Source organism: Chaetodon auriga, chromosome 8 (assembly GCF_051107435.1).
Source record: "Chaetodon auriga isolate fChaAug3 chromosome 8, fChaAug3.hap1, whole genome shotgun sequence".
NCBI lineage: Eukaryota > Metazoa > Chordata > Actinopteri > Chaetodontiformes > Chaetodontidae > Chaetodon > Chaetodon auriga.
Window position 1 is genome coordinate 14,559,984 of NC_135081.1, and position 22,530 is coordinate 14,582,513.

Consider the following 22,530-nt stretch of genomic DNA (forward strand, 5'->3'; position numbering starts at 1 on the left):
ACTCCACTACATTTGTCTGACAGCTTTACCATGTAGCTACAGTTTGGTGATTTTGAATGTGATTTTTCTGATAAACTGAAGGATTAAGTGTTCCTTAATTGAGTCTTTCCTACTTCTTGAACTAAAGGAACTATTTCAAACCTGGCTGTTTTTCTGTACTCATGAAGAGTTTACCTTTTACAGATACGTAGTTCTCACAGGACGGTGATGCTACAATCACATGATGATCTTACAGAAGATGCATTGCTGTAAATAGAAGTACCAAACAGCATATAAAGTAAAATTTGTGCAGCCTTAAAAATCTACACCAGTAAAATGCAACACACATATTAATGCAGCAGTAATAATAATCCAAAAAAACATGATACATAATAATATTGAAGTAAATACTAAATATGGAATATTGTTCTGCGTAACCACAAGCAGATTTCACTGATAATCAATACTTTTACTTAAATAAGGGTTTAAATGCAGTACTTTTATTTGTAGAGGACTATTTTCAGTGTGGTCATGATACTTTTACCGATAAGTAAAGGATCTAAATTCTTCTTCCACCATTAAAAACAGGCCCTGTTTGGAAGTATAAACACAATATTCTCTAAGTGCTTTAAATGCATCGTCTCCATGTGTTCTGAAAGATGACTGTGGGGGGTTCAGGGCATATCAGAGCTGGAAGCATGCAGAAGAAAATGAACATGTCACTTAAAGGATCATGAGACATGAGAAAGCCTCATGCAGGAACAGATATAATTACTTTATGAGAGAACAGACGTCGGCATCTGGGTCATCTCAGTGGACCAAAGAGTGTGGTTCAATACCCGTCATCTCAGCATCTCCTGGCACTGCTCATAACAGCCAAAGAATTGCGCCATCGCAGAGATAAGGTCAGGACTATGGACAGGAATAAAAACCTTATCTCCAAATTCTGCAAAAGCTACCAATGATGATGTGCTTCAACAGCGGCAGGCAATGAGACAATATTCATTTTCAATTCAATATTACTCCCATAAATAGCAGAGATGAAAAAATGAGGCTGGAACGCTCAATAAGTGAAGCTTAAAGTTAATGTTTCAAGTTTTATTTAGAGGGAGTCATTGCTTTGAAGACATGTTAAACACAAATTCAACACTTCTTTGCCAAAATGTTGGGTTTCCATCATGATGAAAGCGACCAAAATGCTTTCCCAATCTATTAGTGACTGTGGTTTTTGTTTTATTTAAGGTTCTAATTTTCATCACATTTATATGTTGTAACGTCTGCCTTAAAGAGGCTTTAACACTGGCAGGTCACCATGTCAGTCAAATGTAAGGTCACACTGTTACGGGACACTGACTGCCCTCATAATGTTGGTGTGACCAGACCCTGGGATCCAGCCTGTCACCACAATCACCATGTCACCTGACTTGAAGAATCCTCTTGCTTTCCCTGAGGAGGCGAATGGAAAGAAGCACAGGAGGGTCAGTGAGTCAGATAGTATCATAGCATACAAATAAGCAGGCTGATGGAGGTGTACAAACAGACACACACACACACTGACCTATATCCATGCCAAAGTTGACCCTGTTGTCAACATCATCGGCCCAGACAGGAGCAGGCAGTGGATGGAAGAGGGCAGGAAACACTCCTCTTAACAGCTGCGACTGACGGGCCACCTGAGGGAGAGGACAGAGACGTGAAGTGAAGCCTCAGCCATGATTTCAGGATCTTCTTACATTACACTGAATCTTTATTTAAGTTCAATAACTACAAATTGTTTGCTAAATTTGGTATATTTTTTAAACTGCTTGTGGCTGGGCCTATATGTCCTTTAATGTCTGTCAGTTCATCAATCCAGGCAAAGACTTTTATTACTACAAACCTATCTAATGCAGTGGTTCCCATATAACTTATGATGAGTTCAACCAAAGAGTGATTTTCCCTCTCAGATTGCTTCATTTGAAGAGCTCTCAGAGACGAGATTTTTTTGTGATGTTCAAGGAGTCACGACCCGCAGGTTGGGTCCCACTGATCTAATTCCAATGTGAAGCCAATTGGAGATCTTTGTCCACGACAAGATTATCTCAAAAACTAAACGCTAAACTTTTGCTTGAAATATTGAATATATTGATATTTTCGGTGAAACTCTGAGCTTTCCTTGAGCATCACAAGCACACCAATAAATAAATATGTATTGTAATTAGAAATGCACATTCATGCTCCTCAGAGGACGAACCCTTTCCATTCTGAACACTATGTAAGCTTTTCTCTATAGCAGCACTATCAAAATGTCACATTTGCATACAAAGTAATGGTCAGAATAGGGTTAAACACAGGACAAAGACATCATTTTTTATTCTGTTGCAGAATTTTTAAAATAACATCATGAATTACAATGTGTAATTATTCACTTCAAACATTATGTATAGTTTAGCTACTCATTATTTAAAAGAGTAATGTTTTGGCTTTGTTTGACTTAAGAAACAGGTCAAATCTCAGTTTTTCATACATATCATATAAATATTGTGGAAGCTTTTTCTTAGAAATAACTGAAATTCATGTGAGAACAGGCTGCTGATTCCAAGTAGTGATGAAAAAAATTGCATTTGTGGAAATATAAAGGTGTTTTAGACAAAATGACTTATATAATCCTTTTTTAACAAATCATTAAAACACTTTCCTCACTTGGTCCAGATGTGCTGCTCTGAATCTGACCCTGATCTCTAACCTCCATATGGTGGATACAGCATGTGGAGGGAGTTCATATGTAGACTGACTCCAACTGAACTTAAAGTCATAGGTTATCACGATGTACTTTGAAACGGTTTGTCACATATTTTGTGCTCCGACCATGTTTTAAATTAACTGTCCCTGAACAAAGAGCTCTGTAGAAAGCTCCATAAAGCAGAAATATACTCCAGTAAAACACCACACATAAATACAGTCAGTGAGACTGATCTGAAATCTTTAGTGCTGTCACTATTTACAACAGACAGTGAGAGTAAAGACTGTATCACACATTGTTCAGCTTTGAAAAGAGTCATCAACAGTTAAGTTGTGACTCAGGCGAGACAAATGCCCTCTGGTTCACAGAGGCAGACTGTACCTGAGGGGTTCTGGTGACGGCAATAATAGGACAGCGAGGGCGGTACCTGGACAGGAGATGTGCTGCCCTGGAGAGACGAGGAAGTTGTTGTTCAGTGTTGGAACATACTGAACAGCATTTCAATGTACAGATAGGCGACAAACCAACAAAAAAAAAAATGTATCGTTACAGCCACCACAACAGCTTCAATGCTCCTGGACTTAGATAAAAGTGGCGAAAATTAGCATTTCCACCCGAGTTGGAGCTGTAGCCGAAAAACAGCCATGACTACTGGGGAGTCTTTTAAGCTGGGAATGAATGTCGACCCACTGAAGACAAAAGCCAGATGTCAGTGGGTTTTTTTATCCAGTGTGAAAGAGGCATTAATCTTGCTTCCTGACAATCCTGATCCAAAGTCAAGCTGAACTGGGTCTGCTCAGCCTCTTTATAGAAGTAATAGACTGTGACAGGATCAATGAATGCACATTGTTGCTTCTCCCCTCAAATCTTGTCTTTTTCCTTTCATTTGTCACCCTCTGCTTGTGGTGCCTGTGTATGTATGTAGAAATGGGTCCACGTATGTGATTTTAAAATATAAATTTACATGTGTAGCCTACATGTGAGTGCATGTTTGCAGAGTAGAGTAGTCTTTATTTTGCCAGCAAGCAGTCAGAACGCATGAAAATACACAAAAACATGAGGGGAACACAATAAACATTACAGTCAACATAAAACTCTACCCTCAGGATGCAAAAGCAGGGAACAGTAGTGCAATATTCAATCTTTGCTCTGGGATAAAAAAAAATAACATCTGTCGCTCCAATCTTTAATGAGCTATTACGTCCGTCCAGAGGGAAGAAGAGAACCTCAAAAAGCATGTGTGATAGGTTTACTCTACAGTATGTGCATGCTTTTGGGATGACTCAGCATTTCAAGATTTGGGGTGGTGGATGGGCTTGCATGGAGTCTGACTTTCATGCAGGAAAGGAGTTTGCATCCTGTTGCAGATCCTCAATTCACAGTCACCTTTTAATCACAATCTTTCTGTAACCTTCAAGGGATAATTTGTAATTTTGAGAAATCCACTTATTCACTCTCTTGCCAAGAGTTAGATGAAAAGATAGATACCCCTCTCATATCTGTATGATAAATAATAAAGCTACAGCCAGGAGCCAGTTAGCTTAGCTTAGCACAAAGACTGGAAACAGGTGGAAAGAGCAGCCTTGTGCTACGCTAAGCTAACCAGCTGCTGGCTCCAACTACATATTTACTGTGCGGACATGAGAGTGGTATCAATCTTCTTGTCTAACTCTCAGCAAATCAAGCATATTCCAAAGATGTCAAACCGTTCCTTTAACAATAGAATGACCATTCAATCTTCTCTAGCAATAGGTTTGGTATACACACCTGCCACTGGTGGTGAGCACTATGATGGCTCCAGCACAGCATTTGAAGGAGGACTCCACGGCTCCGATGGCTGTGACCTCTGTTGGGTCGGAGGATAGAGGAGTGAGGCGACGCAACTCCTCAAACAGCTGTTGGTGAAAAATGGCCGCCTCTGCCTCCCTGCAGATCTGAGCGACATCGACAGTGGAGTGTGGGGGGAGACAGAGGGGGAGAGGGTTATCAGAGGGCACTAATTCAGATGTAACAGAGTGGACATCATGTGCACACAGAAGCACACACCGAGTGCATCATTGCGACGGCCTCCACAGGAAACAGTCCCTTGGCGGTCTCCCCAGATAACATTACACAGTCGGCTCCATCCAGCACGGCGTTGGCGACGTCACTGCCCTCCGCTCTGGTTGGCCGCGGGTGGGCCACCATACTCTCCAGCATCTAAATACACACAAACACACAATACATAACCAAAATGTCATGAGAGCCTTATGTCTCCATAAAACATTGTAAAGGGCTTAGATCAATGAATCCATCAATAATAAGTCACTTGGTATGTCAATTTTTGTTGCAGATGAGAAAGTAATGTAAGGCACACAGGCTTTACAGAGACAATGAGGAGAGCAGCTAATGGCTTTGCGGATGGATGGTCAGTAGTGGAGGAGAACTGAGAGATCATTTAGACTGAGGCGGATGAAGATGACTCCGCGAGATCATTATTGGCATGCCCGAGACTCAGTATCATGAGTCAATAAGGATGGCAGACAGTTGGAAAATGAGATAGCTTGCAGCGTTGCCTGAGAGACTGCATTTTTGTAGTAGCTAAGAAGCTGCTGCTAATGCTGATTATATGTGTGGGTGTTGTTTGTGGGCTCGGGTCTTGAGTAGCAAACCTGCTATAACGCTGTCACTCTGAGTCAGGAGCTGTAGCATAAACAAGACACAGCACTGTGACTCAACATGGCTGCAGGAGTGTGTGTGCATGTGTGTGTCTGTGTGTGTCTGTGTGTATAATGGGAGAGGGGTGTGAAAGAGAGGAAATGTGTGTCTCTTTAAGGCTGAATTTATTGGACAAGTGAGCGTGTGAGTAGATTATGTAGGAGTGCAAGGTTAATGTGTGCCTGTTAGGTTTTAATGCTAGTTTATTTTGACCTGTTTGACATTTGATTAGGTAACACTGCAGATAGCATCTAAATATGCATATTTTAGCATTTCTGCATGCGTGTGTTTGTGTATGTGCTCGTCCCTGACCTGCGTGGCACAGATGACGGGCTTGCCGGCAGAGTTGCAGCGTCCAATCATCATCTTCTGGGCGATGAAGACTTTCTCCGCTGGGATCTCGATCCCCAGGTCACCCCTGGCAACCATCACGCCGTCGCTCTCAGCGAGGATCTCCTCAAAACTGAGAGCGAGATTAGGGAAGGGGGGGCGGGTGAGGAAAGCGAAGAATTCAGAGTTTGGGATAAAAAAGAGAGAGTTGGAAAAGAGCACAAGAGGAGGAGTGAGCAGGGATGAGGAAGCAGAAGCATCCAGGATACGTTCAAATGCAGGTTTGGAGCTGCAAAAACAGGATTTTGCTTACTGCTTCTGGATATTGAGAAAATATAGAGAGATGTGGTGCATTGTGATCTAACTCCTACATCATCCGAACAAAATCCAAATGCATATGTGAGCAGTGTGCTCCAGGAACAGCAGGAACATGTAAGCAGCATGCAGATTTAAGTAAAGTGGCATTACTGCCTTGCGGCTGTATACCTCAATCAACTAATCAAGTGGCAATTTACAATGTAAATGGAAGTTATCACTCTACTGACATGTATGACTCCAGAGAGAAACACGCCGTCTTCACTTGGAGACTATTTTTACAGAGAAGTACAGAGGACTGAGAGAGCTTCAACACACGGTGCAGCTACAATCACCTGAAGCTCAGTGAGTTCGTGCTGTATATCTATTAGTGTGTAAGTTTAAGGAAACAAAAACCAAAGTGACATTCCTGGCATATGTTCACATGCTAGGCCGGTAAAGCCGACTCTGACAGAACACAAAATTGTTGCCATGATAGCAGACAATGCTTCAAATATGAATTGGTGTTGATTTAAATACAAATTAGTTACGGTGTTGAATAATGGCAAGAAAAGTGTTTTTGCAGAACATAATGATGTCACAGTGAAGCTGACCTTTGACCTCTTGGATATAAAATCTCATCACATCATCATTTTATCCTATGAGACATTTGGGTGAAATTTTATCATAACTGTAACTATAAATTTCTGAGTTATGACCAAAAACAAATTAAGTGCGCTCACAGTGACCTTTGACCTTTGACCACCGAAATCTTATCAGCTCAACCTTAAGTTCGGAGGAGGAAGAAAACCCCAAAACATAATGAATACATATGAAAACAAACGCACAAATACAGCTGCAGGAGATATAAAACAGAGCTGTCCACACCAAACGTTGACACACAGCATCATAATCACATAAAATTTAATCTTCCTGATCCCATTTAAATTAGGGCCATAGTTAAACACTGTCAGCAGCCAGCGAGCAGTAGGTGACAGCGAGAGATAAGTAATGGAAATGAGAGAGCTGTGACATAAATCGTGTCAGATACATCAAGTGGCAGCTATAACTCACACAGACAGCCACACAGATAGCTTATCACCGATGTGTAACATCTAGAGCTGACATATGTCCATCCATCAGTGACAGCCGGCTGTCCACGGAAGCAGCAGATTTATAAGTCCTGTCATAGCCTCATTATGACATTCTCACTGCCTCCAGCTATACCGCTCGAAATAACTGTGCCTTAATGGTTTTATTTATAGTATTTTCCTTCACTCACTTCTGAACCCCTTGCCGGCTTTCCACCTTGCTGATCACTTTGATATCTCGTCCGTGTGGCCCCAGAACTCGCCGCACGTCTTTGACATCCTGGGCAGAGCGGATGAAGCTGGCGAACACCATGTCTACGCCCTGCGCCACCCCAAACTTCAGGTCAGCCTCGTCCCGCTCGCTGACCGCCTGCATGCCGATCAGGTCGCAGCCAGGCAGGTTAACGCCTTTACGACTGCACAGCATCCCGCCGGACTCCACCACAGTATCCACCCAGTCGGAGCCTGCAGAGGAGGAGGAAGAGTTCAGGAAAATAAAAGGTCAATGAAATTGTCCTAAGAGTTATGAAATCCCTGAATTGAGGACAGTCAAGGTTACAATTCTCTGAAAAGACTGCATTGATGAGGGATTCTGAGCTCCAGTGGATCTCTTTCAAGAAGAAAACACTAAATTGGAAGAAAAGTTTTGTCAAACAGGAAATCATGCAGATTGCTGGAAAGATCTAAATGAAAATGAAAATGAATGGGTATGCGCATTGGGTCAGACTTATTGGACGAATATCCATCAATGTTATCTGGGATTTCTCAAGTTACATTTCTGATTTCAATCCTAAAACATGCATTCAGGATGACCCACTAATTATAGCAGACTGTAGAGCCACAGATATGATCCAGACTGCATTACTAATATAATGTCAGAGAAGCAGATTTTGTTGAGGGACTGAAAGACTCCATCTTTTCATGAATAGCTTATTCACGACGGCAATGTTAGAAGTAGGACTTTATTATTGACTTTTCTGAAGGGAAATAAAATGATATGCAGTATAATTTCAGCAGACAGAATTCTCAATAACTGTATATGCAGGTATCTGCATATAGGCACATTCTTATGTATATGTATATATGTTTGTATCTGCATGCATACTATATGTGCATGTATTTATGTGGCTATGCATATGTGGATGTGGATGTGTGTGTATAGATTCTTGTGGCGGCATGTCTTTTTTTTTTTTTTCTTTCTTGGTCTTAATGATTTTCTTGCAAAATGAACCAAATACATATCATAAAACAAGACAATAAAAGGTCAGACATTGTCACATTTCTGCTCTGTTGGCAGTCAAGGTTTGCTGAGGTCAGCTTAATGTGTATTACCTGTTTCTAGTACTTTGAGCCCAATGAGGCCGTCATCAATGTAGATCTTGCCTCCCTTCTCAAGGACTTTGGGCAGACTGGGATAGTCCACCCAGATAATCTTGCCGTCTGTCTTGTCTTTGTCACTCCCTGCTGTTACCACACGAACATGGCTGCCCTTTACCAGCTCCACCTCCTCATCCACTTTCTATATAAAGACACACAGACACAAAGCGAAAAGAAAGTAATGCTGCCTTTAAGTTAACACCATTATCACCTGTCTGTCATCAACACATTTTTAAAAGACAGGTGCACTTGAGGGACAGCCAATGACTCAACGAAGTAATCATTCAAGCTAAGTAATGTATTAAATGGCTGTTTTAGGTCAACCCACTCAAGTGCATGGAAGGTGTTATCACACATGTGTCATCACGAGTGCAGGGAGATCATCTCTGTGGGTGAATCCTGTGGTGCAAGTACAGAGTTTCTTCCTCGTTTTGCTTTAAGCTCCCATGTTTGCAGGAATGTGTCTCCACACAGACAGCGACACACAAACTGTCCTGCGTTAAAGATAAACATTTTTTCTCCTGGCGTGTAAGACTTACAATATGGCAACCCTCCAAGTTCTGCTGTCGTCTGGAGTTAGTTGATGCACCTCTATCTGTTCATAAGCACGGTGCTCGTGCAAGAAAAACAACAAAGATCAAATATTTGGTAAGCTCATCCAGAGAGAGAATCTTCCTCTGTTTGCTGTTGCAAAACCACAGCCTGCGTCTGACCCGGGCTGGAAAGCTGCTTGATTCAACCCCACACTCTGTCTAAACCCGTGCTGAGCTTCTATAAGCCAGTTCTTCGTGATGTTTGTGGCCGCCCAGTTCTGACAACTCACGTCAGAGGTTCTGAGTGACAACAAAGATGATTATATGACAACCCTAACCCTAACCCTATGACATCAACTGTATGAGGCTCTAACTGTCCCACAACTAAGTGAGCTGCTTTCTACCATCATTCATTCGTTCATGTCTACTGTTGTTGTTTTTTAATGATTTTCTCTTCTTTTCTTTTAAAATGCCATCTGCTAAAACATGTGAGAAATGTAACACATTGAAACAAGAATTAGCTGGTAAGAATCTAACATAGAGATAATATATAACACAACAAAGGACCAGCATGCGATAAAGTGTAAACTGTGTAGACTCTGTTTTATCCCGCAATTAAGCTTCTAAACAGACTTTAGAAGAGACACAACAAGCAAGAATCAGTGTGCAGCTCACACGTCATGCAGAGCGTTTTATAAGCTAATCAAAGCATGAAGAGGTTTCCAACAGCTTGCAGCTATTTGTTCAGCAAAGCAGACGGCATGCAACAGCAACACAAAGAACGACATGATAAGATGGTGATGAAAAAGCCAAACAGGACAGACCAACACGTGTTGCTGTGCCAAAAAGAAAGGAAGTGTAAAAAATGACGATGATACAAGCAGTCGACATATTTCCAGCGCCTCTTACACCTGACTGCCTGTGACTGGTTGATTAGGTTTAGACTTTTTGATAGATGAAACATGACATTTTTACCCCTTTCACTAAGCCGGTGCGGATCTCTGGACCCTTCGTATCTAAGGCGATGGCAACCGGCCGATAATACAAGAGATCAGAGGTTATCGTTTCCACGGCTTCTCGGATGTTTTTGATGGTTTCACTGTGGTACTGACAGACACAAAGAGGGAGAAAGACAGAGAATCAATACATCAGTGAAGGAAAGGCCTGAGCAAGTACAAGTACTGTCACTGTGAGAGATGGTGCACAGAGAAACACGTGTACTGCACATACTTCATGAGAGCCGTGAGAGAAATTTAGACGAGCAATGTTCATTCCTGCCTTGACCATCTCTTGGAGATTGGGGATTGATCGGGACGCAGGACCTGAAACGAGGACGTTTAACTTTAAAATTGAGCCAAAACAAAAAGCAGATTGACAGAAAATTGGCAACTTTGATGTGTTTAATAATTTTTCAGGCAAAAATAACCAATAACCAATGATTCCAACTCTTTAAATGTGATGACTTTCTGTGTTTTCTGCGATAGGAAGCTGACTACCTTTGGGTTTTGGGCCGCTGATGCAACAAGCAATCCACATATATAGACTTGTGTTCTGTTAAATCATGATGGGCCTTTTTTCACTGCTTCCTGATATTTTCCTGATATTTTACTGGCCAAGAAAAGAATTGGTGCATTACTTAATGATGAAAATGGCTGGAATTTGCAGCCGTACATTGAAAATGAATTATACTGGCCTATTTACCTGCTCCTTACCCATTTTACACACAAGCCCTTTAGTGAGCAGTGAATTAATACCTGCATTTGTGAGGAATCAAAGACGATATCTGGGGAGTCATATCTCTGGAAGAACAAAGTAGCGATTTGTACATTATATTTCCTTCTAATTATTTTCTGTTTTTCCTGGGCAGAAGAGGAGCAGAGAGAGCTCCACAGTGCCACAGCCAAGAATCAGACTCTGCCAAGAAACTGCAGGCCACCCAGCAGCCGGGAGCTGACTGCCAGCGATGGCACACAACAGTTGCCAGAAAACAAACTTGAAACTGAGACTCACTGTCTGCGAACGCTTGTCACACTCACCGATGGTGCAGATTATGCTGGTGTTGCGCGCTGTGATTGGCTCCTGGTCGATGTCCAGCAGACAGAGATGCTCCAGGAAGGTGTCAGCCATGCTGGCATCCAGCTGTTGGCGCTGGATGAAAGAGTCTGGCAGTGTCATCGCCTCTGAGTAGCGCCTGATGCGAGCTATAGCAGAAGAGAAAATGTCGTCAGCGGGGTGAAGTTAGTCATGAAAACTCCGTTGCCAACTCCACCTGCGAGTACACATGAACTAAACACCTCGTAAGTACAAAATGTGTTATCTTTGTCTTTTCTGTGGTAATAACCTTTACAACAAACTCACAGCATGTGTTCAGAGTGAAGAGCGGAGATAAAAATGGCAGTTTGCCATCACAGATTTTGAATGTGCAGCTGATTGACCTGACATTAACTCCAGCGTGGAGGGGTCATGAAGATTTACATGCTGACATTCAGCTGTCATACGAGTCGGTAATATGAAAAGAAAACAGTGCAGTTCACCAGATATTCTTGACAAGCAACAGGAAGGCATTTACTTTGGGAAACAGGAAGGCTGATATTAATGCTGTTCAGAGGAAATATGAAGGGCTGTATGGTGACATTTGAAACATTGGGGTCTCCACACCAGCAATCCTTTGATATGCCTTAATTTCAGACAGCAGAAAGGCACAAAATAATCTTGTTTTATGTTCAATAATAAACTAGTGTCCCCCTCTGTGCTTGTAGAAGGAGATAAGGTAAACGATCTTGCATTCACAGATGAGATACTGAAACCGAGAGAAGATCAGTTCGGTTTTTGTTGACCAATCTGTTGGTGTGGGAGCGACATATTATTCTCAATCCACCACAATGCGTCCTAATTATTTACTTATCAATTTGTTGTTTTTTTTTGTTTTTACAGTGCCCACAAATTACAAAGGAACAGATGAGAATGTGAAAAACAACAAAGCAGCTCTAGTATGATCATTTTTAAGTGATGCTTGTTGCTGTAACATAGCATTTTTACTTTATTTGGCATTTTATTTGCTTATGATGCAGTTATGGCTCAAATGTTAGCAAACAGTTGCCTGTTGCATACCCAGCAGACACGGAGCAACATTATCTGGAGCCACCTGTTCAACTGAAGTTCAGTGTTCACCATCCTTCTCGCCACAGTTTGGTCTCAGCCACTCACTACCAGTGACTGCTTTTCACGCTACATAGAGTCATTTGTGCCAATAAAAACACTGATTAGAGCGCCTTTAAAATATCTAGATAGTTTAGTTTAATTTTTGTCTACTAGTAAGTCATCTACAATCAAATTAAAGTCACCCTTTCCCAGTGACTCCCACTGCTGCATAAAACCTGAGAGTAAAAACCAGTAAATGGAGCCAATGTCTTTCATAGCAAAGCACTGTCGTCCACCTGTCTGACGGCTTTGAGCCAGTACAATGGCATCCATTTTAAAGGATGTCACAGTCAGTCAAGCCTGCAATTTCTGCCACCACAGGGGAGGAGAGAGTAAAGACCCAAGAGGAGGAGGTGAGCCTGACAGACAAGGTCGCTGCTAACGGCACAACAGGAGTGAAGAGGTGAGGATGAAGGTAAGGGGGAGGAGGGGAGGGAGACTTGAGGGTGATGTGAAGACAGGAGGGATCTGACACGATTTCTGGAGATCAACATCGGGAAAAAACGAAAAACACAATTTGTTAAGTTTCTGTTGCTTCATTTTTGCACTGCATGTCTTAGGGTTAAGACCTCATTAAGCAACATTCTTCTGATTGGTACAGTGTTTTAGGAAATCAAAGCCCTCTGTGATGAATGAGCAAGCACAAACGGAGACAGACAAAGCTTGAAGTCTGCAGAGGAAAGTCCCCGATGAAAATGGTGACTGGAGGTTTTGCAGGATAATGTGAACAGGCACAGGATTCGGTCGCTGTCAGTGCTTTCTCTCTCTCTTTCTCTTCGTGTCTTTTTCTCTCTCCCTCCACCTCCCGATGACCCAGTTCTGCCGCACTGCTGCACACATCATTACGTGTCCCACTGAGATCCTCCTCTGACACTTCCCAGAGTGTACACATGGCAACACACACACACACACACACACACGCTTACATACAGGTACCTGTTACAGGAAGGCTGACTATAAATAAAGCAGACACTGGGTCAAAGACAGTTGCAAGATATCAGTCGACGCTTTTATGTCTGATAAGAAAGGTGAACATGTTCGATGGGTGAGGCCCAGTTGCAGCAGGAATTACCTGTTTGCTGAGGGTCACATTCCTGCATGATATGGGTCAGTGTGCATGTGTGCGATCGATCAGTGAACAAATATTTGTCAAACTATGACTCTGCACTAAACTTTAAAAGCATCTGAAAAGCCATTCAGCAGCGCATTATCTGACCAACAAGTTAAAACGGGGCCACTGAGTGATGCATAGGTAATCATAGATATTGGAAAATGACAAATTATTAGCCACTGGACTAAGACACACCTAATTAACCGCACATAAAGCTCTTGCGTTCTTGCAGCTCAATTTAACAATTACTCCAGGTTAATCAATCACCAAAAGGTCATATTTGGATTTTTGGTCATGCTGAAGTTCTATCAGAATCGACTAAACTTGTCATAACTCTGCACCCACAACATAAAAGGAAATCATTGGTCCACTCACCCATTTTAGCAAAATTTTCTTTTTTTCTTTTCTTTCTAAATGTGCTCCTCTGTCTTTATCCTTGTCTGTGCTCAGGTCGTGCACCTGTCATTCTCTAAGTCTAGTTTCACCTGAGCAAGCTTAGTTCAGTCTCTTCCTTTCATTTTTACCCTCTGACCCCTCTGCTGCCCCCTCATCTCTCCTCCCACTCACAGCATTTGGAGTCAGTCCACTGCTTGCAACAGACGGATGATTTTGGATGAATTACCGTAAGTGAATCAGCCTGAGTGGGCCAAGATGATGCTAAAAATGGAAAACTGCATGTCAGTAGTCCACTGGTGACAGGAAACTGTCAAGGTTCACTACAGTATAAAGTGATATTTGTCTATTTGCTGCACCACTACAGATTATGTAATCCCAACCTTGAGTCTGACATTGACCCGAAACACAGACACAGAAAATCTTTGCAGTACTTGCCACACAACTGCCTATTGTGCTGAAACAATCACTTGATCAGATTATTAGTTGATCATGAAAAATATCATCAGCACTAATTTTCAAGGAGTTCAACAAAAAGATGTTTGAACATTATTTTACTGCTCTCACTTGTCATTTTCAACAATTCTGCTTTTATCAATTGTTGATAAATTTTTTACTAATTCTTTACAAATCACTTATAAGCCCTTAGAAGGACACCTTTTGGGTTGCCAGATTGTGAAAACACTCTCAACTGTTGACTCATTAATAAAGAGTTTCTTCTAACAGTAATAAAGCATGTAAGGAAATCACCTTTAAACATAAATGTTAATAAGTTAGTCATAAATTCATGTTGGTCGAGATGACCTGCGGCTCTTCCAGAAGGTCAGAGGTCAAAAAGTCAATTTGCATGACGACCTAAGAGCTAGAAATACCAAGAAAGTGCCATCATTCAGGAGACTAAACACCAGTTACAACCTGGCAACTCAAAAGTAGTTTTATTTTATCAACAATTAATTTCAACTGTGATTTACAGCTTCTCGCCCCTTATTAAAGGGTAACTTATTAGAAAGTAGGATATAGTAATATATTCATAGTATTATCAGATTTAGCTTGAGGTTCTTGATGTCAGAGATTTTCCGAACCCTCTGAACTTGTTGCTGTTGTAGTGGAAAACGCATAACACACGTCCTATTTTAGAGAACAGTGGGCTGATAATGATCGATGTTACGTCAGTTAAGACTTTGACAGAAGTGGTGACGCATAAGATATGATGTGTCTTCAACTCAGTGACACCGGTTAAGTCTTTCATTGGCCTCTAGAAAGAGCGCATGGAGCTGCATTCTGCGGAGTTGCATCTATGCACAGTCACGCATGAATCCAGGCTGACAGAGGGTGTAAATCGTTAGCCAATGTACAAACAGACCTTTGTTCCTGAGCTGACGAGAGAAGTTTTCCCCTGCAGCCCCCCTGTGTAGCACACACCTATAGCGCTGCACATAATTACTACACAAGCGTAAAGGTCAGTTTTACGCATGGAGACCAAAGTGCAAAAATATGACATGCAACTTCAATTTGCAACACTTCTAGTAAGAAAACAGTAGAATACAGGGCCCCAGAAGTAGGCTCAGTAATAAAACCTTCTCCTCTTAGTCTCTGATATCAAGCACTTCGTCTTAATCTGTGTCAGTTGTCTGTTTTAATGGGAAAATTAAGCCTTTTAATGGAGCTCTTCAGGAGACACTTGCAAAAGGGGAAAAAGCAGAGTGATGCCAGGCAGAGCGACAGAAATAAACAGCAGGGTAGATTAGGTTAGCTGGAAACCAGCAATCTAACAAAAAGCAAAGTTAGACACGTAGCAGGGCGCAGGGAGAGATGTTGGTTAGCTGCATGCAGTCCTTACACAGCACAGTCACAGGAGGAAGAAAGGCTGCAAACTTTAGATGTTTAGAAAATAAAAATGACCAACCTGTTGGATGAAAAACGCAGGTAAAGACTGAGCGGTGGGGAGGGACCAGCGCGACACATGTAAATGAACGGGTTGGTGTGAGTATTAGCGCCATCTGATGGACAGTAGTGTGAATGCTGCCTTTTCATGCTTTGCCACAATGAAGACAAGTTACAACAGGAGGAGGACATGATACTTTATTCTTTAGAGTTATGAATTCTTGGGCTGGATGCAAAGTGTTTGAGGATGCAAACAAAAAAAGTGAGTATCATCGTAAATGTGCTGGTTATGTTTGGAAGATTAAAACAGGCTGAGTTGTGTGATTAAACACGACTGTGCTCTCTGAGTGTGTCAGAGCTTGCTGAAAGTGATCCTTGGCGGAGTCTCAGGCTGGAGGATGAGGGTGCACATGGTTCTGATGTCCTCTGAAGACGACACGCTGAGGTGGAAGCTCAGCAGGATCTAGACAGAGAGGGAGGGGAGGATAGAGGGAGGCAGGGGGAGGAGGTGAAGGCGGTGTGAAGACAGAGGGGGAGGGAAGAAGAGCAAATCTTAAGAGGGATCACAGTTATGGTGCAATCGGCAACAGTGAAGGAAAGTAGCTCAGAGTCACCTTCACTCCAGGATAATTCAGGGTGAAATATTGCCATTTTAACTCCACTACATTTATTTTATATTAAAAACATGTTAAATAAACAGTGGTTTCCAGACTTTTGGCCTGTGTTTGGATTCAGATGTCCATTCATTTCTTTTTGCATTGCCTCTAAGAAGACACTCTCCCTCAAACTTCTCACACCCTTTCATTTAAATAACTGTTTGGGCACAATGAGATAAAATCATAATACTTTCCACAAAACAGCAAAAAGTAGAGAAAAGTGTGAAAAATGAATCCAAATTTGTCTGAGTAATACTAGAATTAATAATGAAAACAGTCACATTTGCCTATTTTCTGCAAACTAAGTCATTTTAATTTTAATACTTCAGTAAATTTAGCTAAAATATCTGAGCACTTCTTCCACCACTGCTCATCTGTCTGTCTTTCCAGCTTCCTCCTGCATCACATCCTTTATCCCAGACCTCCATCCTCATCCTCCTTCTCTTGCCCGCTATCACTCACATGCATGAGCAAGAGCTGCATCTCGTTCTCAGCGATCCTCCTCCCGACACACTGCCTCGCCCCGAACCCAAACGCCAAAGAGCGAAACCCCGTCCCCTCTCCTCTGTGACCTTCCTCTCTGCTGCCGACCCACCGGCCGGGGTCAAAGCGCTGTGGGTCCTCAAACACCTCTGCACTCCTTCCCAGAGGGTAAAGACAGGCCTGGACCATCGTCTGAGGGGACAATTGATGTCCGTCAAACACAGTGAGTTCAGCTGCAGCGCTGAGTGTACCTGAATGTGCTTGTGTGCACGTGTGACTCTCGACTCACCCCGGCAGGTATGTGGTAATTCTGAAGAACAATATCTTTGATCGGATACCGTTGCACTGTAGTTCCCACTGGATATAACCTGATACACCACATACATACACACACACACACACACACACACACACACACACACACACACACACACACACAAACAGATTCATTTTTTCTATACTGACTTCTGACTCACTCTCAACATAAACTCAGGATTACTGGTAATCAATTCTCATTTCAGGCATTTGAGGGGTGCACCTGTAGATGAAATCACTGGTAATGGAAACAGACTCTTAGACAGCTGTTCCCAAGCTCAGAGCATGATCTGTCTTCATGATTCTTTATTGATGGGCTACTCGATATTGATTGAGGAGAAATTACTTTTTTCTCCTCTCACAGCTGTCACCTGACCTAAGGCCTGTTGTCATGGCACACAATATGTTTTGTGCGCCTGGCTAAAGGAAAGTTGCATGAAGTGCAGCTTGCAGCTTACTTACACGCTCATTCTGGGGCTTTCCACCACATCAACTGGTTCATTATAGTTTGTTAACATTCCACCCACAGCATTTTCTAGACTCCTTTGCTTTGTTGTGCATTTACACAAATACATAAATAAAGAATAGTGCAGCATGTGAGTGTTGGTTTATTTCTGGATGTCTTGGCCCATGATGAAGGTGCCATCCACAGTGTGCTATGGGCTGTGTATTTGACTGGAGCTTGGAGAACACAGGGTACACTAACAATGCAGAGAGGGAGCAAAGTGTGTGTGGGTGTCTGTAGGTGACCGACACATAAAAAGTTCCCATGCAGGAGCCCACAAATTTGTTAACCAGGCCACACACATATTCTGTAGCACATGACATCTATTTTATATCTGTCGTCCTGGGAGAGGGATCCTTCCTCTGTTGCTCTTCCTGAGGCTTCTTTTTACAGGGTCTGCCCCTTGAGGCATATTGTCATTTGGGACTCGGGGCCATATGAATAAAACTGACTTGACTTGACACAGATGGATGAGTCTAGAGTACCTGAGAATCTCCTTGATTGTGCCTTTCAGTAGTGGCGCCCCCTGTAGGGCTTTCTGAGGGTCACCTCCAGCTTGAGCCCATGACTCCTTCACCTGCTGCCTCACCCTCTGCTGCACCTCTGGGTTACGGCCCAGCTCAAACAGAGCAAACTGCAGGGGCACTGCTGTCTGCAGAGAGGATGGGGATCAGTCAGGGTGAGGTGTATAGATGGAGGCCAAAGAAGACAAAAACACAACACACACACACACACACACACACACACACACACACACACACACACACACACACACACCGTGTCAACCCCTCCAGCCATCAGCTCAGTGATGTTGGCTTTGATGAGGTCCAAAGATAGCTGCCCTTTCTCCATGAGCTGGCCCAGGACCCCGGTGTACTGGCTTCCAGCTGTTCCAGACTCAGACCCTCGACCTTGTGGGGATGACAGTCTCTGGTAACCCCTCTGGATCCTCGCCTCAGCTGGAAGAAGACCAGGAGAGGATGGCAGGTGCGACGGAAGTAATGAAGGGGAATAAGGAAATAGATTGAAGAATTAGATAAACTAGATATCCAGGTGAAATGATCCATTATTCGCTGCCTTAGAGGAGTCCAAAGACAGCTTGTAGCTCTTCCTACCATGACTGAAGATGTGGTCCCATGCACTGGCGTGCTGGGTCCACAGGGGAGCGCCGATGCGAAGCAGCAGGCGAGGGGGCAAGTAGAGGAGAGGAGGGGTAGTTGCCAGCATTCGCTCCACAGCCCAGATGAACTTCTGGGACTCCAGGGAGGGAGATGAGGAGAAGAGGCCAATACGCTCCCCGTAGATCACATGGCAGCTAGCTGCAGGGGGGAGGAAGGGAAGGAGGGAGGGGGAGGAGGGTGAGGGTGAGAGATAAGAAACACAAGGTGAGCAAACAAACCCTCAGAAGATTTTAAAAATGACAAGGCTACAGCAAGAAAATATTTCAAACGAATAAAGGCTTTACTGAATAATGAACCTGACAGGTTTTTAAGTAGATTAACTCTCTGACTCACATAAGCTGTGAAGGAATACCGGCCAAAAAAAACCCAGAAAGCCATTTTTAACGTTAAAAAAAGACACCTCTCTCTGTGACAGTGAGAACATATTTTGCTTTTTTCAAATCCAGCTCCAGTTTTATTTTCTCAGTGCATACGTTGCCTCAGAGGAACTGTCTCTCCTCCACCAGACATCCATCACCTATCAGACACGCGCGTGTATCGACTACACATGGCAGACTGGAATAGAGTTTCTTGGCGGTCCATTCCTGCCGCGGCTTAGCACCTGGCTTCGTGTGCTGGGGTCCATTAAGAGCAAAACCAGCCTGACTCAAAGTCAACTCTGGCCCTTTCGTTCTCTCACAGACACACACACACACACACACACACACACACACACACACACACACACACACACACACAGATGTGTACAAGTGTACAGCACACTGAGTCACACAAGCATTCACACTTGTGAATGTGGCATGCTGCAGATAGGCACATGAAAGGAGCAGACCTGGTGAAAGAATGCTGCAGCTTTGATCGTCTTTGTTGGTGTTTCTATTTTTAAAGGTGCATATTATCCTTGACCTCCTACAGCTCTAATATGTTAACGACAGATATGCCTCGGGTTGAAAAGAGGTTTGGTTCTCATACGAGGTGAGAATATTGTAATTGAAAATAGAAAGAGCAGGAGCAGTGAGCAGCAAGTTTTCTTTTTGCATATTCTTTGAAAAGGTGATGCAGATTATGTAATTCCTCTGACGTGAGACCCTGTCACAGCCTACGTCAGCGTTTGTGACTCAACCCAAAGAGCTGATTGTTGGGGTGAATGAAAGCCTGTCAAAAGAGGGAGGTGATGTTAATCCAACCCCTCCCCTCCCGCGGGACATCGGGAATGATCGCTGGCTGAGAAGGAGGCATGACAGTTAAGAGGTGGGGTGTCCCCATCAGACCCTTGTTTTAAAGCTCCCTCCCCTCTTTTTCTGGGTAGAAAAAGAAGCAGGATTTTGTTGCCTCGGTATAAATAAAACAGGAGTTCATATAAACTTCAAGTGGACAATCACACATAAGAATACACCACAGGTCACAAATGACTGGGGTTGATGATCTCCGACCTTCCAGTGCGAAGCGGAAGAGGTCAGGACTGGGATCCATGGTCAGACTGCGTTTCCCCTCCTCGCCCCTTCCCTCCCTCTCCACTCTCGCCCGCAGCATTCGACAGAAATCCCTCGCCACCTCATCAAGCAGGGGGAGAAAGCGCTTCACGGCTGCACTCATCATCACCTCCTTGTTGAGCAGCAGACGGTCTGCCCGCCATTCCTCGCCGTTCCTGCGGAGAGAAGATTTGGAGTGAGGCATTAAACTCGACCTGTTTCGCTTCTGCTCTGTCATTGTGATGCAAAGAAACTGGGTCTCATGCAGATGTGCTTTATATAAATATCCGTGAAGCAGAAAGGTTGTTTCTCTGTCAATTGGTCTTTCCTCTTGCCTTATCCTGAAGTTTATCTATCCAAGTTAGTTCTGCGACGGTTAGCTATAAGCTAACCAAACATGGATTATGAGATGATGCTGGGCACAGACATGTAAAAAGCTCCCCACCCCTCCTCAATAGAAGCAGGACACCCAGACTGAAGACACACAAAACAACACAAACATCATTTGGGATCATTTGTAGTCATTTTCCATCACTGTGTGGCCTCTTTGTGGTGCTTTTTTTTAGTCATTTCATGTTTCTTTGTCATCATTGTATCTTTGTGGTTGTCCTCTGTGTTTTTGTGGTCATTTGGTGTCTCTTTGTAGTTGTTTTGTGTATCTCTCAGAGACATTTTTCAGGGGAATCCCAGGGTGAAAGCAAATAACAGATTTCAAAAGGGCATTCCACCAATTCATACTGAGCACTTCTGTGTGACAACAGTTGTTTCGTCTTCTGTGGCTCTGGAGATTTTTCTTAAATCTGACTAAATAACCCTGATGAGATCATTGAGTCTGTGTTACAAAAAAGGGGACACAAGGTTTGAAAGATGAACGCATTTACAAGCCAGGGAGCGTCAAAAGAACATTACGCCATTGGTGAATCATGTGAAGTGTAGGATCTAGTGTTTTTGCATCTTGACCTATGTTAGGGACTAAAAGTCAATACATCTCTGAGTTTTCCAATTTTATGCACGTATGACACTAAATCTTTGAAATAAACTATGTGCAGGATTTGAAAATGTCTGATTTGGGTAACAACAATGCATGACATCCCCACAGTGAAGAATGGGCAGAAAGCAACACAGGCTGCACCACTTTTTAAGGGCATGGGCTGATTTTTCTGTAAACAAAAACCAGAAGAATAATTTGAAAGATGCTACAATCACATCAATATTCTACACATAAGAGCTTTAAAAAGCTACAGCAACGAGGGGTTTGAACACTTTCCACAGCTGATTGAATGACCCCAAGAAATGAAAGATGGTGATGGCACAAGTGATTACATGCACACACACACACACACACACACACACACACACACACACACACACACACACACATTCTATTGACTTACATTCATACAATATTTTCCCAGATTCTTAAGCCTTAACCCTAAAACTGAATAACTTACATAGTGGGGACTTGTACTTTACCCCCAAAATCCAATACAAATTTACAGTATATCACTAAAATGTGAGGAATACACATGCACAGGGGTGGTACCTACTTGAGGAAGACCCCCTTGCTGTGTTGCCGTGTCTCTCTGTGTGTCGCCCAGGGCTGCAGGGTCATCCGTCGGGGGTGCAGGCCCTCTGAGCGAAACAGCTCACCAATGTCAGATGGCAACATGATGTTCACACTGCTTTGGGTGCCCACATGCTCCCTTCACACACACACACACACACACACACACACACACACACACACACACACTGCTACATAAACACACTGGAAAACCTTGATGCATCAGTTCCACACATGAGGTGATAAACAACTCCCAAACCTACACTTTTATTGCTCTCAAATCTTTTTTAAGCACTTAATCTTATGACACGATCCCTCTATCCTCCTGCTACCTGTAGATGGGACCGAGGGCGTTGAAGGTCCTCTCCATGTGCCGGTGGAGCTGCCGGAAACGATCTTCTCTCCAGAATTTCACCAGGTTGACCCAGCCGTTCCTCCCTGTGTGAGGGATCTCCTCAAAGCTCCGCACCGGTCCATCCACACCTCTCTTTCTAACTCCTGCACTCTCAGCTCCTTTTCTCCCCTCTAACTTTGCATCTTCCACCGTCCCTGCTGCAGTCATGCAAAGAGCTCTTTGTGGTGTGACACCACACAGCAGATTTCTGGACCCATGGCTGCCCTGTGCTCCGATACACACAGTCACTCGGATGCACATGTTCCTCATGATGCAATGGTCTCATCCAGAGTTGTGACACCCCTCGTCGTCGTCTCCGGGGACCCGATTATTTCCCTCCTCCATCCCCAA

The 22,530-nt window shown here is 43.2% G+C and overlaps 2 protein-coding genes across 2 annotated transcripts; both read right to left on the reverse strand.

The window, feature by feature from the left end:
* Positions 1-1,205: 1,205 nt before the first annotated feature.
* pklr (pyruvate kinase L/R) lies at positions 1,206-15,677 on the reverse strand. The gene is made up of 12 exons (XM_076737188.1): positions 15,635-15,677; positions 11,060-11,224; positions 10,254-10,345; positions 9,999-10,130; positions 8,446-8,632; positions 7,305-7,578; positions 5,711-5,861; positions 4,748-4,900; positions 4,469-4,635; positions 3,083-3,149; positions 1,538-1,652; positions 1,206-1,425 (listed from the first exon to the last, which is right to left on the reverse strand). Exons 2-12 carry the CDS (start codon positions 11,196-11,198, stop codon positions 1,319-1,321), a joined length of 1,584 nt encoding a protein of 527 aa, XP_076593303.1. The 5' UTR covers positions 11,199-11,224; positions 15,635-15,677; the 3' UTR covers positions 1,206-1,318.
* Positions 15,678-15,964: 287 nt separating this feature from the next.
* cyp11c1 (cytochrome P450, family 11, subfamily C, polypeptide 1) lies at positions 15,965-22,449 on the reverse strand. Its single transcript, XM_076738192.1, has 9 exons — positions 22,118-22,449; positions 21,769-21,924; positions 20,183-20,397; positions 18,687-18,890; positions 18,349-18,530; positions 18,057-18,223; positions 17,041-17,119; positions 16,731-16,943; positions 15,965-16,075 (listed from the first exon to the last, which is right to left on the reverse strand). The coding sequence occupies exons 1-9, from the start codon at positions 22,447-22,449 to the stop codon at positions 15,965-15,967; spliced, it is 1,659 nt and encodes a 552-aa protein (XP_076594307.1).
* Between the last annotated feature and the right edge of the window lie 81 nt (positions 22,450-22,530).

Excerpts from the sequence above, each read along its gene's own strand:
- pklr (XM_076737188.1), bottom strand. The coding sequence starts at position 11,198 with ATGACACTGCCAGACTCTTTCATCCAGCGCCAACAGCTGGATGCCAGC. Across the intron at positions 8,633-9,998 it reads GCACCGGCTTAGTGAAAGGG|AAAGTGGATGAGGAGGTGGA; the intron begins GTAAAAATGTCA and ends GTCTTTATATAG. Across the intron at positions 5,862-7,304 it reads AGCCGGCAAGGGGTTCAGAA|TTTTGAGGAGATCCTCGCTG; the intron begins GTGAGTGAAGGA and ends TCTCGCTCTCAG.
- cyp11c1 (XM_076738192.1), bottom strand. The coding sequence starts at position 22,449 with ATGAGGAACATGTGCATCCGAGTGACTGTGTGTATCGGAGCACAGGGC. Across the intron at positions 16,944-17,040 it reads ATTACCACATACCTGCCGGG|ACGATGGTCCAGGCCTGTCT; the intron begins GTGAGTCGAGAG and ends TTGTCCCCTCAG. Across the intron at positions 16,076-16,730 it reads TGCAGCTCTTGCTCATGCAT|ATCCTGCTGAGCTTCCACCT; the intron begins GTGAGTGATAGC and ends CTCTCTGTCTAG.